This window comes from Sorex fumeus, unplaced genomic scaffold (assembly GCF_029834395.1).
Source record: "Sorex fumeus unplaced genomic scaffold, SorFum_2.1 ptg000011l, whole genome shotgun sequence".
Taxonomy (NCBI): Eukaryota; Metazoa; Chordata; class Mammalia; order Eulipotyphla; family Soricidae; genus Sorex; species Sorex fumeus.
In genome coordinates, this window is record NW_026606068.1 from 2477161 (window position 1) to 2495422 (window position 18262).

General features: G+C 37.3%; 1 protein-coding gene across 12 annotated transcripts in view; it reads left to right on the forward strand.

Moving 5' to 3' along the window:
* The window catches only part of LRRC7 (leucine rich repeat containing 7), a 628763-nt gene that overhangs the window by 224150 nt on the left and 386351 nt on the right, over positions 1-18262 (forward strand). For all 12 annotated transcript variants that reach the window (XR_008792000.1, XR_008791999.1, XM_056111016.1 and 9 more), the window contains one exon: positions 3819-4021. Coding sequence is in view for 10 of the 12 variants with exons in the window: in XM_056111016.1 (XP_055966991.1) it covers positions 3819-4021 (203 nt within the window). In the remaining 2 variants the exon portion in view is untranslated. The remainder of the gene's footprint in view (positions 1-3818; positions 4022-18262) is intronic.

Genomic DNA, 18262 nt, shown 5'->3' on the forward strand with positions numbered 1-18262 from the left:
AAAAGCTGTGACTGAGAAACCATGAATCAGGTACTGAAATCATTCATAGGTGAAGAGTCTGCTCAAGAGATGGTAAATGAATGTTATCCAACACAATAGAAAGAAGAGGAAAATAATATTAGAAAGAAATAGAAAGGCCATCAGAAGATCTTGGGTTTTATTGAATGAGAGAGGGGAAGTAGCTTTTATAGAGCAAGGGGATAACAAATGCACTTCTAAGCCTAAGGGTTTCCACAGTAAGTGAAAATCATTATGCTCCACTAAAGACTGGGAAATAATAGTGATCCATTAAAGGATGCTGGGGCTGGAGCGATAGCACAGTGGTAGGGCGTTTGCCTTACAAGCAGCCAACGTGGCCGACCCAAGTTGGATTACTCCACCCCTTTCAGAGAGCCCGGCATGCTACCAAGAGCATCGCGCCCGCACGGCAGAGCCTGGCAAGCTACCCATGATGTATTTGATATGCCAAACTCAGTAACAACAAGTCTCATGATGGAGACGTTACTGGGCCCGCTTGAGCAAATCGATGAACAATGGGAGGACCATGACCATGATTAAAGGATGCAGTATTAGTTGACTCTATAAATGAAAGACCAAGTGAAGAACTTGAGACTTAATGTAGTAGCTGCGTCTTTTATTATTATTATTATTATTATTATTATTATTATTATTATTTTATTGAATCACTGAGATATACAGTTACAAGGCTTTCATGTTTGAGTTTTAGTTATACAATGATCAAAAACCCATCCCTCCACCAGTGCACATTTACCACCACCAATGTCCCCACTACTCCTTCCCAATCCCACCCCTTTCACCTGTGTCTATGGCAGACAATTTTCCTCTTTCTCTCTCTACTTTTGGGCATTATGGTTTGCAACACAGATACTGAGAAGCTATGACATTTGGTCCTTTATCTACTTTCAGCACACAACTCCCATCTCAAACTATCTCTCCAACTATCATTGACTTAATGATCCCTTCTCTATTCCAGCTGCCTTCTTTCCCAGTTCATGAGTCAGGGTACCAACCATGGAACAATAATTCTGCCCGTCTCTAATATCCTTGGGTGTCAGTCTCATATTATGTTATTTTATATTCCATAAATGAGTGGTCATTCTATATCTGTCCCTCTCTTTTTGACTCATTTCACTTAGCTTTATACCCTCCACGACCATCCACTTATAAGCAAATTTCACGACTTCATCTTTCCTAACAGCTGCATAGTATTTTATTGTGTAGATGTACCAAAGTTTCTTTAACCAGTCATCTGTTCTCGGGCACTCGAGTTGTTTCCAGATTCTGGATATTATGAGCAGTGCTGAGTTGCTGTGTCTTGGTACTCAGTAGCTGCAGAGGAAAGATGTACTGGACCAAAAGAACTCAGCATGTTTTAGAGATGAGATAAAGAAAAGAAAAGATGACTAGGTAAACATTTGGCTTGAGGTCAAAGTGTGGGAATGTACTACTATGTGAATTAAATTCCAAAAGTCTAAGTGAGCCATGGACACTCTAGCTAAATAGTTCAGGCAGAGGCCTGAATTTTCTTTTACCTTTTGGTCTATAACATATATATATAATATGCATGTAAGTATATATATATATATATATATATATATATATATATATATATATCTGTGATAGCAACAGCTATCAAGCATCAAGTCCTTGGTTCAACAGAGAAGGGTGAGACTTGGCACCAGGCAATGCAAATGATACAGGAGCAGTTAGTGCTTTTCCTATTAGTAGCCTCACAGAGGCAGGTGGATTTGTATAGACCCTGATTCAAGTCAGCAACAGCACAGCTAACACATCACTTCCAGAGACACAAAGTGAAAACCTGGGAAGTGTTCAAAACTCCTTTCTGTCCCCCCACCTTACTCCATCTCCCCCCCCATCCCTGGTACCTCCTTGTTACTTCTCATTTAACCCTTCACCAATATGTTAGATTCTGATTATTGGGTATCTTTCCAGTTCATTACCACTTTCCATGCTAGTCTAAGCCATCACTTCTGACTTGCAGTTATCTAAAGGAATGTTTGCTGAGTGCCTTGTATATGTCGGATATTTAGTGTTTACAGGCTTTCCCACCTCTGTTTGATCCCAGGTTCAGACCCCAGAGGCACCAACCTAAAATGAGAGATTTCTAGTAAGGTTGAGTGAAATAACAGTTACAAAACCTTGTGACTCACGTTCACATAAATGAGAAGTGTAGGAGTTCAAGAGAGAAATTGAGAAAAAGAAAAAGGTCATTTTAGAATTATTTTAGTCAGTCTTCTACAGACTACCATGTGTAAGTAACCACTAAGTGGTTACTCATGAACCTGTCTACAAAATATGACATTTATTAATTCCATAAGTTAAAGGGGAAGTAATAATAACTTTGGGCTAAACATCCAACATTTGCTAAGAATATTTTATTCACTTGCCTCCAAATGTGGTTCTGTATAAGCAATCTAAAGAACTAAATACCACATTGTTTTAATGAACCATCATTAATTTCTGGTACAGCACTAAATTTTTGGCAAGTAAAACAAACCAATGAGTAGAAGCTTCATATAAATGCTCATTCAATAATTCTTCTGTAGTTGCCAGACTGGACACTGAATTCACAGTGAATAAAATAGTCTTTTTCTTTGTCTTCGAAAACTTTCCCTGACATGTTGGGAAATGGACACCTTCTTAGCAAGCAATATGATTACTGCTCCAGAGTTCAAGAGAAACTGGCAGGCCATTTCTCTAGGGGTACATTCATAGACACAGTAACCTTTTAGTAAGAACAAGATGTTTTTCAGAAAATTATCAGTCAAGCAGACTTCTGGGAGAGAGTTCCACACATACTTACTTGTTGCTTGTCTTATATATTCATTTTTTGTTCTGCATTTGTTATGTTATATCCTGATACCAAGTGCCAAGACATATGCATTAGTGAAAAAAATGCCATTGCTATCTCCAAAAGGCTGATAGTCCAAGATGACTGACATTGAAAAACAGCAAATGGAGCCAAGTGTTGAAGGTGCAGTGACACAAGTTTGTACAAGATGTCATGGTGTTTAGTTCGTTTAACCAAGAGGAAGAGGGAAAAAATATGTCAGGCATGATTCAGGAATTTCTGTTATGATTTCAAGTTGTTGTCTCCCATTCAAATGATAGGATTCAGAAAGACAGACATATCACTGAAGTTAGCCAAGCCAACTCTGCATCTTCAGAGAGGCATAAAGTTCCATGAAAATGGGAACTTTGTTTAAGTCATCACTCTATCCCCAGCTCCAAGATCTATTCATGGAACATGGGTGTTTATTCAATAAATTACATGTTGACTAGTGGAATGAGTCTGGGGCTCAATAGGACATTTTACCTCCAGAGTAAATGCTTGAATGTTTTCACTAAACTGGGGAGAAATGGATTTTTGTTACAGCCAATTCTGGTGGTCTCTGTATTTCACTGCAATTTACGTAAAATTAAAAACGCTGGATCCGTTCTTTAAGAGAGGGAGTGTGAGCACCAAGCCAGCATTTGCGCTGAATCAGAACTGTATTCTGCTCCTTTCTTTCTCTCCAAAGCTGTGCAAGTGTGGGAAGTCTCCTAACCTTTCTGAATCCCTTTCTTTCTTGTTTCAAGTGGGAAGAAAAAGCTGTCTCATACACCTTTCAGGGCTGACTAAGGATTACTTGATATAATGCATGCCCACGTCTCGTATAAACTTTAAAGCATTACATAATTATGAAATGTACACAAAACCAAATTCCTCATAGAAGCTTTAAATGGCATATGTCTTCAGTTAATTAAACTGTTATTTTTTCCTTTTGTTTCCCTAGTGCAGTGCCTGGAGATGACCACCAAACGGAAGCTCATCGGCCGTCTGGTGCCATGCCGATGTTTCCGAGGTGAAGAAGAAATCATCTCAGTGTTAGATTACTCCCACTGCAGCCTGCAGCAAGTGCCAAAGGAGGTCTTTAACTTTGAGCGAACATTAGAGGAGCTTTATCTAGATGCCAATCAAATTGAAGAGCTACCCAAGGTAATTTTTGACAACCTCAAATACTCACTGACAACGAGCACTTCCTAATTTTCACAGACTTGCCATGGTGATTATGTTAACCATAGACTTCTATCTGGGTAATTGACAAATCATTCAAATTAATATTAGCTTATTATTCTCATGACTTCTTTATACCATTCACTTGTCATTTTATGTGAGATGTGAATAACCAATTGAATTACGCCGAAATGGGCATTTTGTGGATTATATGTTGTTTTATATATTTGAAAATTGCCTTCAAAAAAGGCAATCGGTAGCTTATGTCTAGCAAAGAAAAGAAAAATATGCTTCTCTCTAGTCTAGGTGTATGTTGTAAGTTTGTTTAAGAGCCCTGAGTTAGATGTTTTGAGTCTAAAAAGCATACTTTTAGTAATGTGCAATTAAGATTGTTATAAAAAGCATGCTACTTTTTTCTGGAATTGGGGGTTTTATTATTACAAGCATAGAATTTATTGCATGCAAGTGAAAATGTTCCCTGGAACCTGTTGTCTGTGGCAGAAAAGATTGACAGAGAAGTGATTATTCAAAGGAAATTGGAGGGGAGTATTGAAGTGATAGTATAGCAGGTAGGGTGTTTGCCTTGCACATGGTCGACCCCGGTTCATTCCCTGGCATCCCATATGGTCCTCTGAGCACTGCCAGGAGTGATTCCTGAGTGCAGAGCCAGAAGTCAGCCCTGAGCATCGCCGGGTGTGACCAAAAAAAGCTAAAATAAATGAATGAATAAATAAATAAAGCGAATCAGGGCTCAAAGCCAAATGGCAGAGAGTCAGTGGTACCCCTTTGTGGTTGAATGCTTGCCTCGCATGTGTGAGTCCTGGACTGAGTCTGAGCACCACACAAACACACACACACACACACACACACACACACACACTCAGTTTAATTCATGGGTGTGATTTTTACTTAGGAGGGATTTACACAATGGCTCAGAGTATAGGAGATGCCATCTAGGATAGGTTTCCATGGCTGGTGCTAAGGAAAAAAATGCATGTTATATAAACAAGAACAAGGTAAAAGAAAAAAAACTACAATAAAATCTAGTTCTGTTATGAAAATCTGAGTGTTGTGTACTGATCAAAACAAATTATGAGCAATTATTTTCATTTCGGATTATGAATCATAGTGTTTACACATCACTTGAGAGGCAAGAAGTAGTTAAGGTGCACTTCAAAAGCAGCAGACTTTACTTTTGACAATCTAAGTGTATAATGTCATCTCTGATATTTGTTCAAGAGGCTAGCAGACAAAAAAAAAAAACTAAGGCATTGGATCAGTAGCTACACTGCCCATAAATTATAGGCAGGCCTGCAATGAGCTGTTCTTCCTATCAGATTAGGAGCTACTTGAGGCCAAATGTGGCCTCTTATTCATCTTCAATGATATTCATATAATAGAAAATCTATTTGTTTTCTGTGCCTGGGTAGAACAACATAGGGAACTTCTTGTACTACAGACCTTGATTAACAGAAGCTTGTGAAGTTAAATAATTCATAAGCATGGGGTTTCTTATTTAGAAAAACTAGCACACATCACTTTTAGGCAATCTAATCTCATAATAGATAAAATAAAAACCATCAGTGAAATAAGAATTTTAAATTAAAGAACATGTGATTCTTTTCTATATTTATCCCCTAAGTATTTTATTGTGTACATTTATATCAGAAGAGTTTGTTACTTATCTGAAATGCAAAAATTTAGAGTCTTCTGTAATTTTATTTATAAAATATGGTAGCCCTAGGCTAATCTAGTGATTTAAAATATTTTTTGAGAAATATGAATCATCTTTGAGACAAATAGTAAATCAAGGTTAATTAATCAAGTATATATTTAATAACTACTTTATTACACAGGGTTTGAGGCTTGAGAGGAGGGCTATAAAAATTAATCTGAATTTTTTATCTCAAGAATCTTACAGTATAATTACAACAAAAGTAACAAAAATCTTAGAGTGGTGTGGATAGTCATGTATGACATAGCCCAAGTGTTATTCAGTATTCTATCCAGCAGTGTGATAAGAGTTTTCATATAGAGAATTACATTCCAGGTGGGTGGGAGGAACTTTTGACCAAAAAGCAGAGATGCAAAACCTAAGATGTTGAATACAGAGAGGGGTGAAAGGTACGAAGAAGCTCTGAGGAGCCTGGAGCTACAGTAACATGGGGTGAAGGTAATAAAAATGAGGAAAATCCAGACTATGGATTGTCTTAGAAGGCACACAGCTTAATACAATATGCAGACAGTGCCATTGGAGAATCTTCTCCACAAATTAGAAGCTTAGGTAGTATTGGAAGAAAAATAGACTTTTTTTATAGTGATTTAATGAAAACAATTAATTATAAATACAAAGAATATAGACTAAGCAAAGACTTAATTTCCCTATATATTAGAATAAAAGAGAAATTGTTATCTATTATTGTTATGCTTTATATATTTCATTTAGCTTTCAGTTGAGCATAAGATTTCTTTGAACTCCCAAACTTAATTTTGTTACTTTCATAAAATACCCCAGATTTCTAAAAACTATCTAACGTTGAGATAAAATCTAAATTATATCACTTTGAGATTTAATACTAATAGTACATGTATATATTTGTGTACTATTAGATATAAAAACAAACCTAAAAACAAAAGGTTTAATCAGCTAAGGTGCATTCTGTTTAAGTAACAAAACTGTAGGATAACACTGTTTTGTCTTTCCTGCATAGCCTCAGGTAGTTTAGGTATATTGAGTTGCTCCTATCACAGTGCTCCCATTCCTCTGTGTTTATTTGTAACTTCTTTCTTTGTGCTCTGTTGACTTGTAAATATTGTTTTTCTCTTCTCCCTATGTCCATTGAATAGTTTATTCAGAGCAATGTCCTTTTTGTATGGACACAAGAAGTCATTCTTGTGTAATGTATATTTATATCAGTGATATTTCCCTCCTGGACATCTGTTCTCTCACCTAAGTCTCAGCTGCCTTTACTTCCTAGCACCCCCAAAAGCAGAGTCCCGAAGAGGGACTGGATGGAACCAGGACAAGCGGTAAGCTATGTGCTACCCTGGCATGGAGATGGGCCTGGCCAAAGTGCCATAATGCTTAACTATGAGTTAAGAACTTGGTCATGGACAAATGCTGTCATGATGCAAAAAGTAATAACTAGATTTGGACCCTGCTAGGTTTAGGAATGATTAATCTGGCCTGAGCTCTGTAGTCAGAGTCTGGCAAGATGTTCCCAGGAGAGCTGCCCTACAAGCGTCAATGTATCTCTTACTGGGTCCATACAAAAAATAACTAGTATAAAGATGTTATTGAGTTACTGGATTGAGGAAAGGAGAAAAAGACTTTAAGAGGCATTTTGCCCTTGGGCAGTCAGGAAGGGCTCCTTGGTAGTGTTTCTGTCCTTGAGACAGACAGTCAGGAAGGGCTTTTTTATGTTGATTTTGCTACCTGACTGGGTGCAGTGTGGGCCCAGAGTGCTGGAGAATTGAAGAGACAAGAGAGTTAGAGAGAGAGGATGAGAGCTGGGGAGAGTGAGAAAGGGCAGGGCAACATGATGGAGTGCGGAGAGACTAGCAAGAGGGACAGAGAGAAGGATGTGGAAGAAGAATGCAGGAGCAGGCACATGGAGAGAGCCCAGGCTACGAGAGGTAGCACAGAGAGATGAGCAGGAGAGACAGGAGAAGATGGGAATGAGGGGCAGTGTGAGACTAGAATGGGGTTGGGCTCAGAGAGACTGGGGCAGGAGCGTGGGAGAATAGAATAAATGGCGACTGATCAATCAACCAGCTTGGCCCTCATTTCCTCAGCCGTCTGCCCCATTACCCGGGCCACCCCAGCTGGGGGAGCGACCCGGGACCCACCCTGAATTGCGGGTGGCTAGGGGAAGATCCGTCACCCTCCACCCCCAGTCGCCCCTAAAGATTTTATACACAAAAGCTTTTCAAGACTGACTTAAATAGTAAAGTTGATTGGATGACGTCCATGGAAGGTGCATCAGGAAGACACATCTCAAGCAACAGAGTGGAGATTTCTCTGTTCTTGTTTGGGAACAGCTACGTCCTGAGATTGATTTATCTCAAGGTAGAGGTTCTGTAGGATAACACTGTTTTGTCTTTCCTGCATAGCCTCAGGTAGTTTAGGAATATTGGGTTGCTCCTATCACAGTGCTCCCATTCCTCTGTGTTTATTTGTAACTTCTTTCTTTGTGCTCTGTTGACTTGTAAATATGGTTTTTCTCTTCTCCCTATGTCCATTGCAGAGTTTATTCAGAGCAATGTCCTTTTTGTATAGGCGCAAGAAGACAGTATATGCTATGCTTTTGTAACATGACTCTCAGTGTTCTCTAGTTCACTGTTCCAACATTAAAAAAAAAAATAGCAGATTCCTGGAAACTCTCCTGTGTAGGATTAGAAAATATCTCTCCTACCCCAAAGTTTCTCACCTAAATCTTTCTTAGCTCTCATTAGTCTAATTGTTTCACAAGTTAGTTGCTGATTCAACACTTTGCTGTAAGATTCACTATATAGCCAAGTTTGAGTTGGGGCAGGGAGGGAGGGTGTAACTGCTTGGGCTAGCAATAACCACCTCTGAATGCTGTGATCAACTCCAGCTACAAAAAGAAGAGGAAGAGAAATTCTGTTGGGGTATCTGAGTGTCAACTACGCACAAGTTGTTATGGAATCATTGTTTCCTGGGGGGAATGAGGCTCTTAATTAAAGAAAATAGTTAAAGTTTTTAAGGCCTTGTAGACAAAATAATGAGCTTTTAGAAGATTTCTATCTTCAAATTCAGATTAAATTATCGTCACTAGCTTATTTTTTGTTCTCTTTGTGTTCATCTGGCATTGCCACTCTTCTGGTTTCAGATCTGCAAAAGAATGAGATATTCATTTGTATTCTTGATGTTATACTACAGTAGGAATAAAGGTTATAAATGTTCTCATATTTTTTATAAATTCTGTAAGTGTACTTGTATTTCTGATAGTTTAGTCATATTATTCTAACTGGCCTTGAATTTCTACTATCAGATGTTATGCAATAAGTTGAAAGCACATAATCAGTTAATAGCAGTAGAAAACGATATGTTAGAAAAGTTGCAAAAATAGATATAAAAGAACAGGAAGTTGTTTTTTTTAAATCATGAAATAATTCAATCTGCGTTCTTAACTTTCTGAAATGAAAGGTAAAAATACATAATGGCATAACTTTCACACAGTGATAGAAACCCACACAGTTTATAATTTAGGACTGTTTTGCTTGTTATTTTGAATTGGGAACTTAAAATTTTAGGCAAAATAATAGACCAGAGCAGGTGTGTTATTATATATAAGAAATAGTGTAGGAAGTAAAATTTGTGTGTGGGGAGGGGATGTTTAGAAGCAATAAAAATGTGCAAAGAAACTTCTTGTGAAACTTAATAGGAACTTTCAAAAAAGAATAGGAATAATTTTTGAAAAACTAGTATATGACACATGGTAAAAGATGTGGAGAGAGAATTTGGTAGACAGGATCTGTCTAAATGGGTATAGACATGGATACACCAAACATATGGAATTACCAGACTTAGAAAGATTTCTCCACTTGAGTTTAAAACCTTTTCATGATGTTTGAGAGATTAAAAACTGAGTTTTGGAATCAGGAAAACCTGGAATTAGATCCTAGCATTGCTATTTGCTTTGGAAATTTTCTAATTTTTGGAATCCTCAGTGTCTTTATTTGAAAAAATTAGTTAATAATAGAAAAAAATTATGGTGTTAAGAACAGATGGAAGATAGGATAATATGTATATATGTACATATATTCACTTCATCATATGAAGGAATATTACCACATTGATTACCACAAGTCAATAAAAAATAAGTTTGTAACATCTCAAGATGGTTCTGGGTATTAACCCTCCAACAACTACAATAAAAAATGTTGCATCATTCATTTGTATTTGATATCTCTAAAGACAGCTTCTAAGAGAGTAATCTTCTATCTGTATTGGTGATAAGTTTTTGACCTAACACCATTGTGTCAGCACTTTTGTGATAATTTACTTCTTAAATATTTGACTCAGAGAATCACAATGATTTTTTTTTCAGTAAATGCAACCTTGTACAGTAATTTACTCAGTCCTCAACTAATGCTCATAAATAAATCAAGGATATAAAAAGATAATTAACTTCACTTAAACCACATAGAATTCAGATTTCTATCCAAAACTATTACTAACAACCATGCATTAAGATATAATATATTATACTACAACAAGAAGTCAAATTATGAATCAAAATATGAACAGAACTTTTGTTTTGTGTTCTAATTGTATATAGGACCCATGGCTCAGTAGAACCCATTACCAACAACTTTATACCCAATGAAGTAACATCTACTTATTATTTCTCTATTTTTCTAGTATTTAATCCAACCTTTCCATGAATGCTTCTACTAATTGATTGAATCACTAATTTAAAATATAGAGCATCATATTATGGGAAGTTTTGCTTTGTTAGAAAGTTGTACAATAAGTTGATATTGACTCTCTGTATTTATTCACTTAAAACTCAGTCTTGCATTTATCCATTCACTCAGATAGAAGCAAAAACAACTGTAACTTGCCTTTTCTTGATGAGGAACTATTCTTCTGGTCTTATGGCCTTGATCCTTGAAGTAATTTAAAAAACTTATTTTTGTTTGTTTTTGAGTTACTGTTTCAAGATTAGTTTCCAATTTATTTTACCATTTTCAATAGCATCATTTCTAGGTACTGTACCATCATGATTATTTCCTCTAGAGACATTCACTTATTAGCTTAGTTTTTGGACACTTAATTTATTAAATAAAGGTATTTTTCTAAGGGTAAATATCCAGCAGAGAAATAAACAAAATGAAGTGGAACTCAGAAGAAAGATCAGGGCTGGAGATGGATTTAAGCATTATCCACCCAAGACGTGAGAATTAAAATCAGGAGACAAGATTATGTCCTTCGTGGAGGACAAAGAAAGACAGCTGCAGAGAAATAAATATTACAGTTTGAGGGGGAAGAATTATAGTACAAACTGACTTTGAAATTTGCCTAGAAATTATTTGTTCTTTTCTCAGAAGTCTTGGCAACTTTGTGTTCAGAGGTAAAGTTAGAATAATTATGTTCATAAAGTCAAAGATTCCGTGAGTGAGAGAAATGTGACATTATCAACTGATTTTTAGTTAGGTTTCTATAGCTTACAAAACCCATTTTTACATGAAGAATTTGAAAAATATAATCCTTGCTGAGTAGCATTTTCAAAACTATTCTTAGTATTTCTAATCTTCCTCAAATTCAAGAGGAAGAACTGGTCCACAGTTGGAAGCTTGCCATAAGTTGGGGGGGGGCAGTTAGGATAGAGAAGGGACAACTATGACAATAATAATTGAAAATAATTGAAAATGATTATTCTGGACACATATGGGCTGGAGCGATAGCACAGCGGGTAGGGCGTTTGCCTTACAAGCGGGCAACATGGCCGACCCGAGTTCGATTCCTCCGCCCCTCTCGGAGAGCCCGGCAAGCTACCGAGAGTATTTGATATGCCAAACACAGTAACAACAAAGTCTCCAATGGAGACGTTACTGGGCCCGCTCGAGCAAATCGACGATCAACGGGAGGGCCTTTACCTTTACCTTACTATTCTGGACAAGAACTGGGTGCTGAAAGTAGGCAAAGGGATATATATAATCTTTCAGTACCTGTATTACAAACCATAATGTCCTGAGGAAAGAAGTGAAAGAGAGAAAAAGAGAGAGAAAGAGAGAGAGAGATAGAGAGAGAGAGAGAAGTGTCTGCCATAGAGGCAGGCTGGGAATAGATAGGGGTAGCCGGAAGGAAACAGGGTACATTGGCAGTGGGAAAGATACACTGGTAAAGAGACAGTTGCTGGAACATTGTATGACTGAAACCCAATTATGAACAACTTTGTTACTGTTTATCTCGTGGTGATTCAGTTAAAAAAAAGAGATTAAAGATCATGGGCATTTCACTTGTAGAGACTCAGATAAACTGTTTTTATATATAAGGGAGGTGATGTTCTAGCTTCTTCTCAGAATTCCATAAAACATTTAAGCACTAAGTCTTTCCTCCCCAAAAAAACTTGATTGTTTTGGAGGCCTCTTAATAATGTCTCCACTTGGATCTGATTTTGCATCAACAAAGCCCAGTTGCTGAAGTTGCCCTTTCACTCTATACGAGCTTCAGTATCAACTTTTTTTCTAATTTTTTTAAACAATGAAGTTATTGTTGAATTGCGATTTCATAGGAATTACATAGGAAAAACTTTTAAAGTAAATTCTCAACAATATTAAGTTTGATGTAGACTATTTCCTGTAAACTTAGAGATTTCAGAAGAAAGTAATCTCCAGAGTTCCAGTTATTTCTCGAAGAAAAGAAATAACTGACTAGGAAAAAGTCTGCGAAAAATCAGTCACATCGTTCTTATTCTTCTATGTTGGCCACTTATGAAGGGCCAGATAGCCACCACATTGAATGCCCACTAAAAAGCAGCTAGGAATTGACCAAAAAGAGGGATATTGTGAGTTGGGTGAATTTATAGTAAAATGGCCTAGTTACTGTCGTTGATCCGTGGAATAGCAGAAATTCTCGCTGACTTCAGAAAATAAGAGAACAACAAGCATGCGCCTGAATCATGCCAGCCGCCAGCAGATAAAGTTGAGCTCTGAGTCGATGAGCAGCAAGTAGGGTTTGACAGTTCTGTAAGAGCTTCCTTCACTGAGTCTCCACACAAAACCAAGCAAACTCTGGGCTCAGAAGCAAGACCCCTGCTCTCGCCTCTGCAGAAATCTTAGTTTGGCCTGTCTCTTCATTGCCTTCAGGTCTCTACTCAAACATCCCCTTCCCAGAGGAGTTTACTCTCATACAAAATAACTGCACCCACTATAACGGTCACGAATTCCCCCACAACAAGATGTTAGTCTTAATTAGCATCTAGAAACTTTTCAACACAATTCAACTGTATAACTCAGATGCTCAGATACTACCTGAATATTTTATGTAAAATATCAATTACTTCCCTCCTGTTAGGTGTCAATTGTTTTACAAAAGACCTCTTCCCCCACCTTTTTTTTTTTTTTTTTTTTTTTTTGCTTTTTGGCTAACATCGGGTAATGCTCAGAGGTTACTTCTGGTTCTGCATCAAGGAATGACTACTGGCAGGGCTCAGCAACCATACAGGATGTTGGGAATTGAGTCTGTGTCTGCCACCTGCAAGGCAAAAGCCTTGCCCACTGTACTATAACCCCAGCCCCTACAAAATACCTTCGAGAGTGACCAGAGGTGAAGAACAGTGGAAAAATTAAAGCAAGTATAGGTCAATGTCTCCCAAGTGGGTGATTCCACCTCCTAAGGTCAGGTAGGAGTGGCCGCCACTAAGCAGAAAGATGTTAATAGCCTCATGTACAATTAGGGTCATTCTGCATTTGTTTTGTTAAAAAAAGTATATTTCCAGAAGGGCACCAAGTGATTTTCCTTCCAGAAAGGAGGCATTAGACTAAATAAGTTTAAGAATATCTACAGTCACGGTCACGGTCCTCCCATTGTTCATCGATTTGCTCGAGCGGGCCCAGTAACGTCTCCATCGTGAGACTTGTTACTGTGTTTGTCATATCGAATACGTCACGGGTAGCGAGAATATCTACCGTCCATCACCGTCCACCCGTTGTTCATCGATTTGCTCAAGTGGGCCCAGTAACGTCTCCATTGGAGACTTTGTTGTTACCGTGTTTGGCATATCAAATACATCACACGTAGTATCTACATGGAAATAAAAATTATCTCATTGAAGGGAATTTTCAAAGATTTTTTGATGCTGATTCTGGAGATTGGCATAAGATTGGATCATTTTTTGTGATTCTGCCACATACAAAACACTATCTAACACTGAACATTCTGCATTGCTTTTCTTACCTGCTTTCTTAGTACTTTAGCCGCATAAGCAAGAACTACCATGACTATTTTGTCAAATTAAGGCCTGTAGCCTCAAACTCCACATACTAAGTGCAATCCTACGGGCACTGTATTTATAATCCCAAGCATTCTACCCAGGGTATGATTTCTGGCAGACTAAAACCAAGTGTGTATGAGATGGCTCAGCCCTTAAGGTATTGGGGTGTCACAATAACAGTGCTAAAGGCTCATACTAGGCATTGGAGGTGGCACCAAGACCTCAAATCACACCTTCAAGCCTACAAGGCAGATGCTTCACTCATTGAACCACATCTGAAGACCTTTAAGATTTGTTTTAAGCTATATTGCAAACCATAATACCCAAAAGTAGAGAGAGAGTATGGGGAAAATTGTCTTCCATTTAGGCAGGGGGAGGGTTAGGATGGGATGGTGGTACTGGGAATATTGGTGGTGGAAAATGTGCATTGGTGGAGGGATGGGTATTCAATCATTGAATGACTGAAACTCAAACATGAAAGCTTTGTAATTGTATCTCACAGTGATTCAATTAAAAAAAAACTTTAAAAAAAATAAAGATTTGTTTTAAGTAGGTAAAATTGGTAGACAGAGTAGGCGTATCCTGAGAATGCAGTGATGGCAGTTTCTGGTTGTTATTACAGAAAATAAACTAGAAATAGATGACCGGGTTTAACATGGCCTCTGACCTGACTCAGTCATGTGATCTCAGACACTTATTAAGCTCTGTTGGATTTTAACTTCTCATGTGTGGTTAACTTAACCTTTTCATATGCTACAAAGTTACTCCTGCCCATCATCTAGGACTACAATGAAGATCAAATAAATAGCATAAAGTGCATGAAAGCAGGATAAAACAGAGCAGTGAAGCGGAGAGGTTGTACAGGGGTAAAGGCACTTGCCTTGCATGCAACTGACCTGACTGAGCTTGGGAGAAACACAGCCCAGAGCAGCCTCTGCACCAAGCTAGACATAACCCCTGAGCAGTGCTAGGTGGAACTCAAATACCAAAAATTCAATGAAAACAGAAAAGTGTCGCATAATTATTTCATCAAGAACAATGATATATTTTGGTGAGAAAGAGAATGTGTTTAATAAAATCAATGTTCTTCATTATAAACTTAAGCAAATATAGTGCTATAATAACAAAGATGTTCAATTGATAAACCGATAACTCTGAACTTACTATTTCCTATGGATTCCAATCATTTCAGTGATTTATTTTTTGTATGCCCCAAAACCCAAAACCTGATCATTTTAACTAAAGAATAATTTTTGTTAGAAATAGTATCAGGTGCTCTCCCAATGAACAACTGGCTGGAGAATTTTGCATCAGAAAGAATAGGAAGATTCCAGAGCTGCCCCCAAATTGGCAATAGAGTGACAGAAGAGGTGCCATGTCATAGCCCCAGTGAGGAGACAAACCTGTGGATATGCTACAGAACCATGTTTGCTCAAAAAATATTTCAGATGTCTCCCCAGATAGTCTACAAAGAGAGTGCTCTTAAAAAGAAGGTTACCAGGCTGGGAGATAGTACAATGGTTAAGGCACATGTCTGGCTTGCTTCCAACTAGGGTTTGATCCCTAGTAACACCTGAGCCCCAAGCATCAGTGTAGTGACCCTGGTGGTCTTGCGCACTATATGGTCAGAGTAGCGCCACGCCCCCGGCCCTCACACTGAATTGGTGCCAGGTTATTCAAGTATCACAGAGTTTAGATGCTGGACTCCCTGAGCACTGCTTATGAGACCCTAAAACAAGTAAAAATAAAGGATATTGTGTTCCTAGTGGGAAAGGGAGCAACAAAGTTACATGAGCAAAAAAGGAAAATTTTCCAATACATTTCATATATTTTCGATTCTACTGATTTTCTTTCTTATGATCCCCTGGATCTTGCTACTTAGTACTAAGAAGATGCAGCTGTTCTGCGTAGACCTTTCAATAAAACTAAAATTGAGGGTTCTTGCTTATTTTGTGCTTAATGAGATTAAGGGAGGCACAGAATAAAAGTTTAGGGTGATAGATTTTGAAATGCTAGTTCCTAATTATGAGATTGATGTGTCAAAACTTAGAGAATCAATGCTGAATTTTTTTCCCTTCTACTCAAAAGGAATCTTTTGAAGTAAAAGAAGCTACTTATGTCATGAAAGTTGTCGATTGAACTGAAATGTTTCAAGACAGGAATATAAAGAGTTTTGCTCTAGAATAAACACAACCAATTTGCAACTATAAAACGTAAGACTGCTGTTGATTTTATAAAATTATTCCATTTTTTTAAATTTTCACATTAACAGATAATCCCATTACAGCATGGATTGAAGAAATGGGGAATTGTCCAGAAACTATTGTTTTGCATATTCATCCTCACTATATCCATGGAGTGGTTGCATAAGATTCTCCTGGACTCAAGAAATTTCAAAGTTTGGCCATCTCAAGTGTTCACGATCTCAGAGATTCTCAGTGTGCATCATTCTAAGTTTCAGTGCCAAAGATACAGAATATATCTGAACATATAAAACTAAATCTAAGGAAAACTGGTGCTTCATATATGAGATAGATTATTCTGTGCCAATCTCTCTCTCTTTCACTAACTTCACTCAACATGATACTTTCCAGGTCCTTCCATGTAGCAAACATTATCTTTTATTATGGCTGAGTAATATTCCATTGTGGTATGTACCATAGTTTCTTCATCCAGTCATCTATTCTTGGATACTTGGGGGTTTTTTTTCCAGATTTTGGCTATTGTGGTTAGTGCTGCAAGAAACATGGGGGTTCAATGTCTTTTCTCCATTATTTTGAGGGCCCTTGAGATATATTCTGAGAAGTGGGGTTTCTGAGTCAAATGTAAAAACTCCATTCCTAAATTTTAAAGAAATTGCCATAAAGTTTTTTTTTTTAAAAAATGGGACCAGTCAATATTACCACCAGCAGTGAATGAGAGTCACTTTCTTCCCACATTCAAGCCAGCCCTGATTGTTCTTGTTCTTTTCTATGTGTGCCAGTTTTTGTGGTGTGAGATGGTAACCTAATCATAAAGACAGTGGAAACAAAGAACATGAGAACTGGTAGTCGGTGGTGAATAAACCACCTTAGTGGGGCAGGGAGATAGAATAGAGAGGGGGCAATGACTGTAATAGAGGGAGGATCCAATGAGAAGAGGAGATAGTGACAGAAGGTGGTGAAGTGTTATATATGAAACCCTATAGGCAACAGCACAGCAAACCACAATGCAAAAACTTCCATATTTTAAAACAGTGCATCTTGTAGGGGGAGACTGGGGGTGGAGGAAAAGTAGGGAAGGGCAGAAATTAGTGGAGGGAAGTGGTGGACACACTGGTAAAGAGAGAGGTGTTGAAAAAAAACTATGCCTGAAACCCAATTGTGAATAACTTTTTTAATTTCATGATTAATAACAAAAAATTTAAAAATAAAATAAAATTTCCAAGTTGTGCTAAAAAAATAAAAACTATTACATATAGATACACCAGTGGTGCGTAAATAATAAAAAAATTTCTTAATCTCTTGCCTGAAACATCTTTCTTCAAGTTTATTATTTTATTATGATTATTTTTGCATTCAAATGCAATGTTTTTTTTTAATTTTTTAATAGTGAGACATCATGAGGTACAGTTGCAGACTTACACATTTTTGTGCTTGGGTTTCAATTATACAATGATCAAATGCAAAGTTATTTTTAATACATAATGAACAGGGATTCTCTAGACTATTCAGACAAAATGAAATAAAAAAGAAATTTGAAAAAAAGAAAATTTTTGATCATTTTTCATCCTCAGATGTGTTTTTTTACTGTTTCACTTTGTCAGCTATTTATAGTATCAGTGACCCTTGTTCATGTGTTTCACGAGAAACAGAAAATCCAGTCATTTACTGAATTCATTTTTACAATCTTCCAACTGAAGGCTTATTTATCCTATTACCTATTTATAATCTTTACCCAAATATCTAATCTTATTGAATTCTGATTTCAATGTGTTTGAAACACCTCTTGATTTTTACCACCAATTTTGGCAGATGACACAGAAGAGCAATTTTTTAGGGAAAGCATATACATTTATTTGATTCATTTAGGCTATATCACTTGAAGTACCAGTGATGTGCAGGCAACAGCAGTGATACATAACCAACCAAGAACTCAAAGTCATTATTAATCAAGAGTGCCACAAAAATCTATACTTCTGAAAAAATAACATGCTAGAGAATTCACATACCCTAATGGAAGTAGGGAAGGATTATTGAGAGATTCCTGTAGGTAGAGA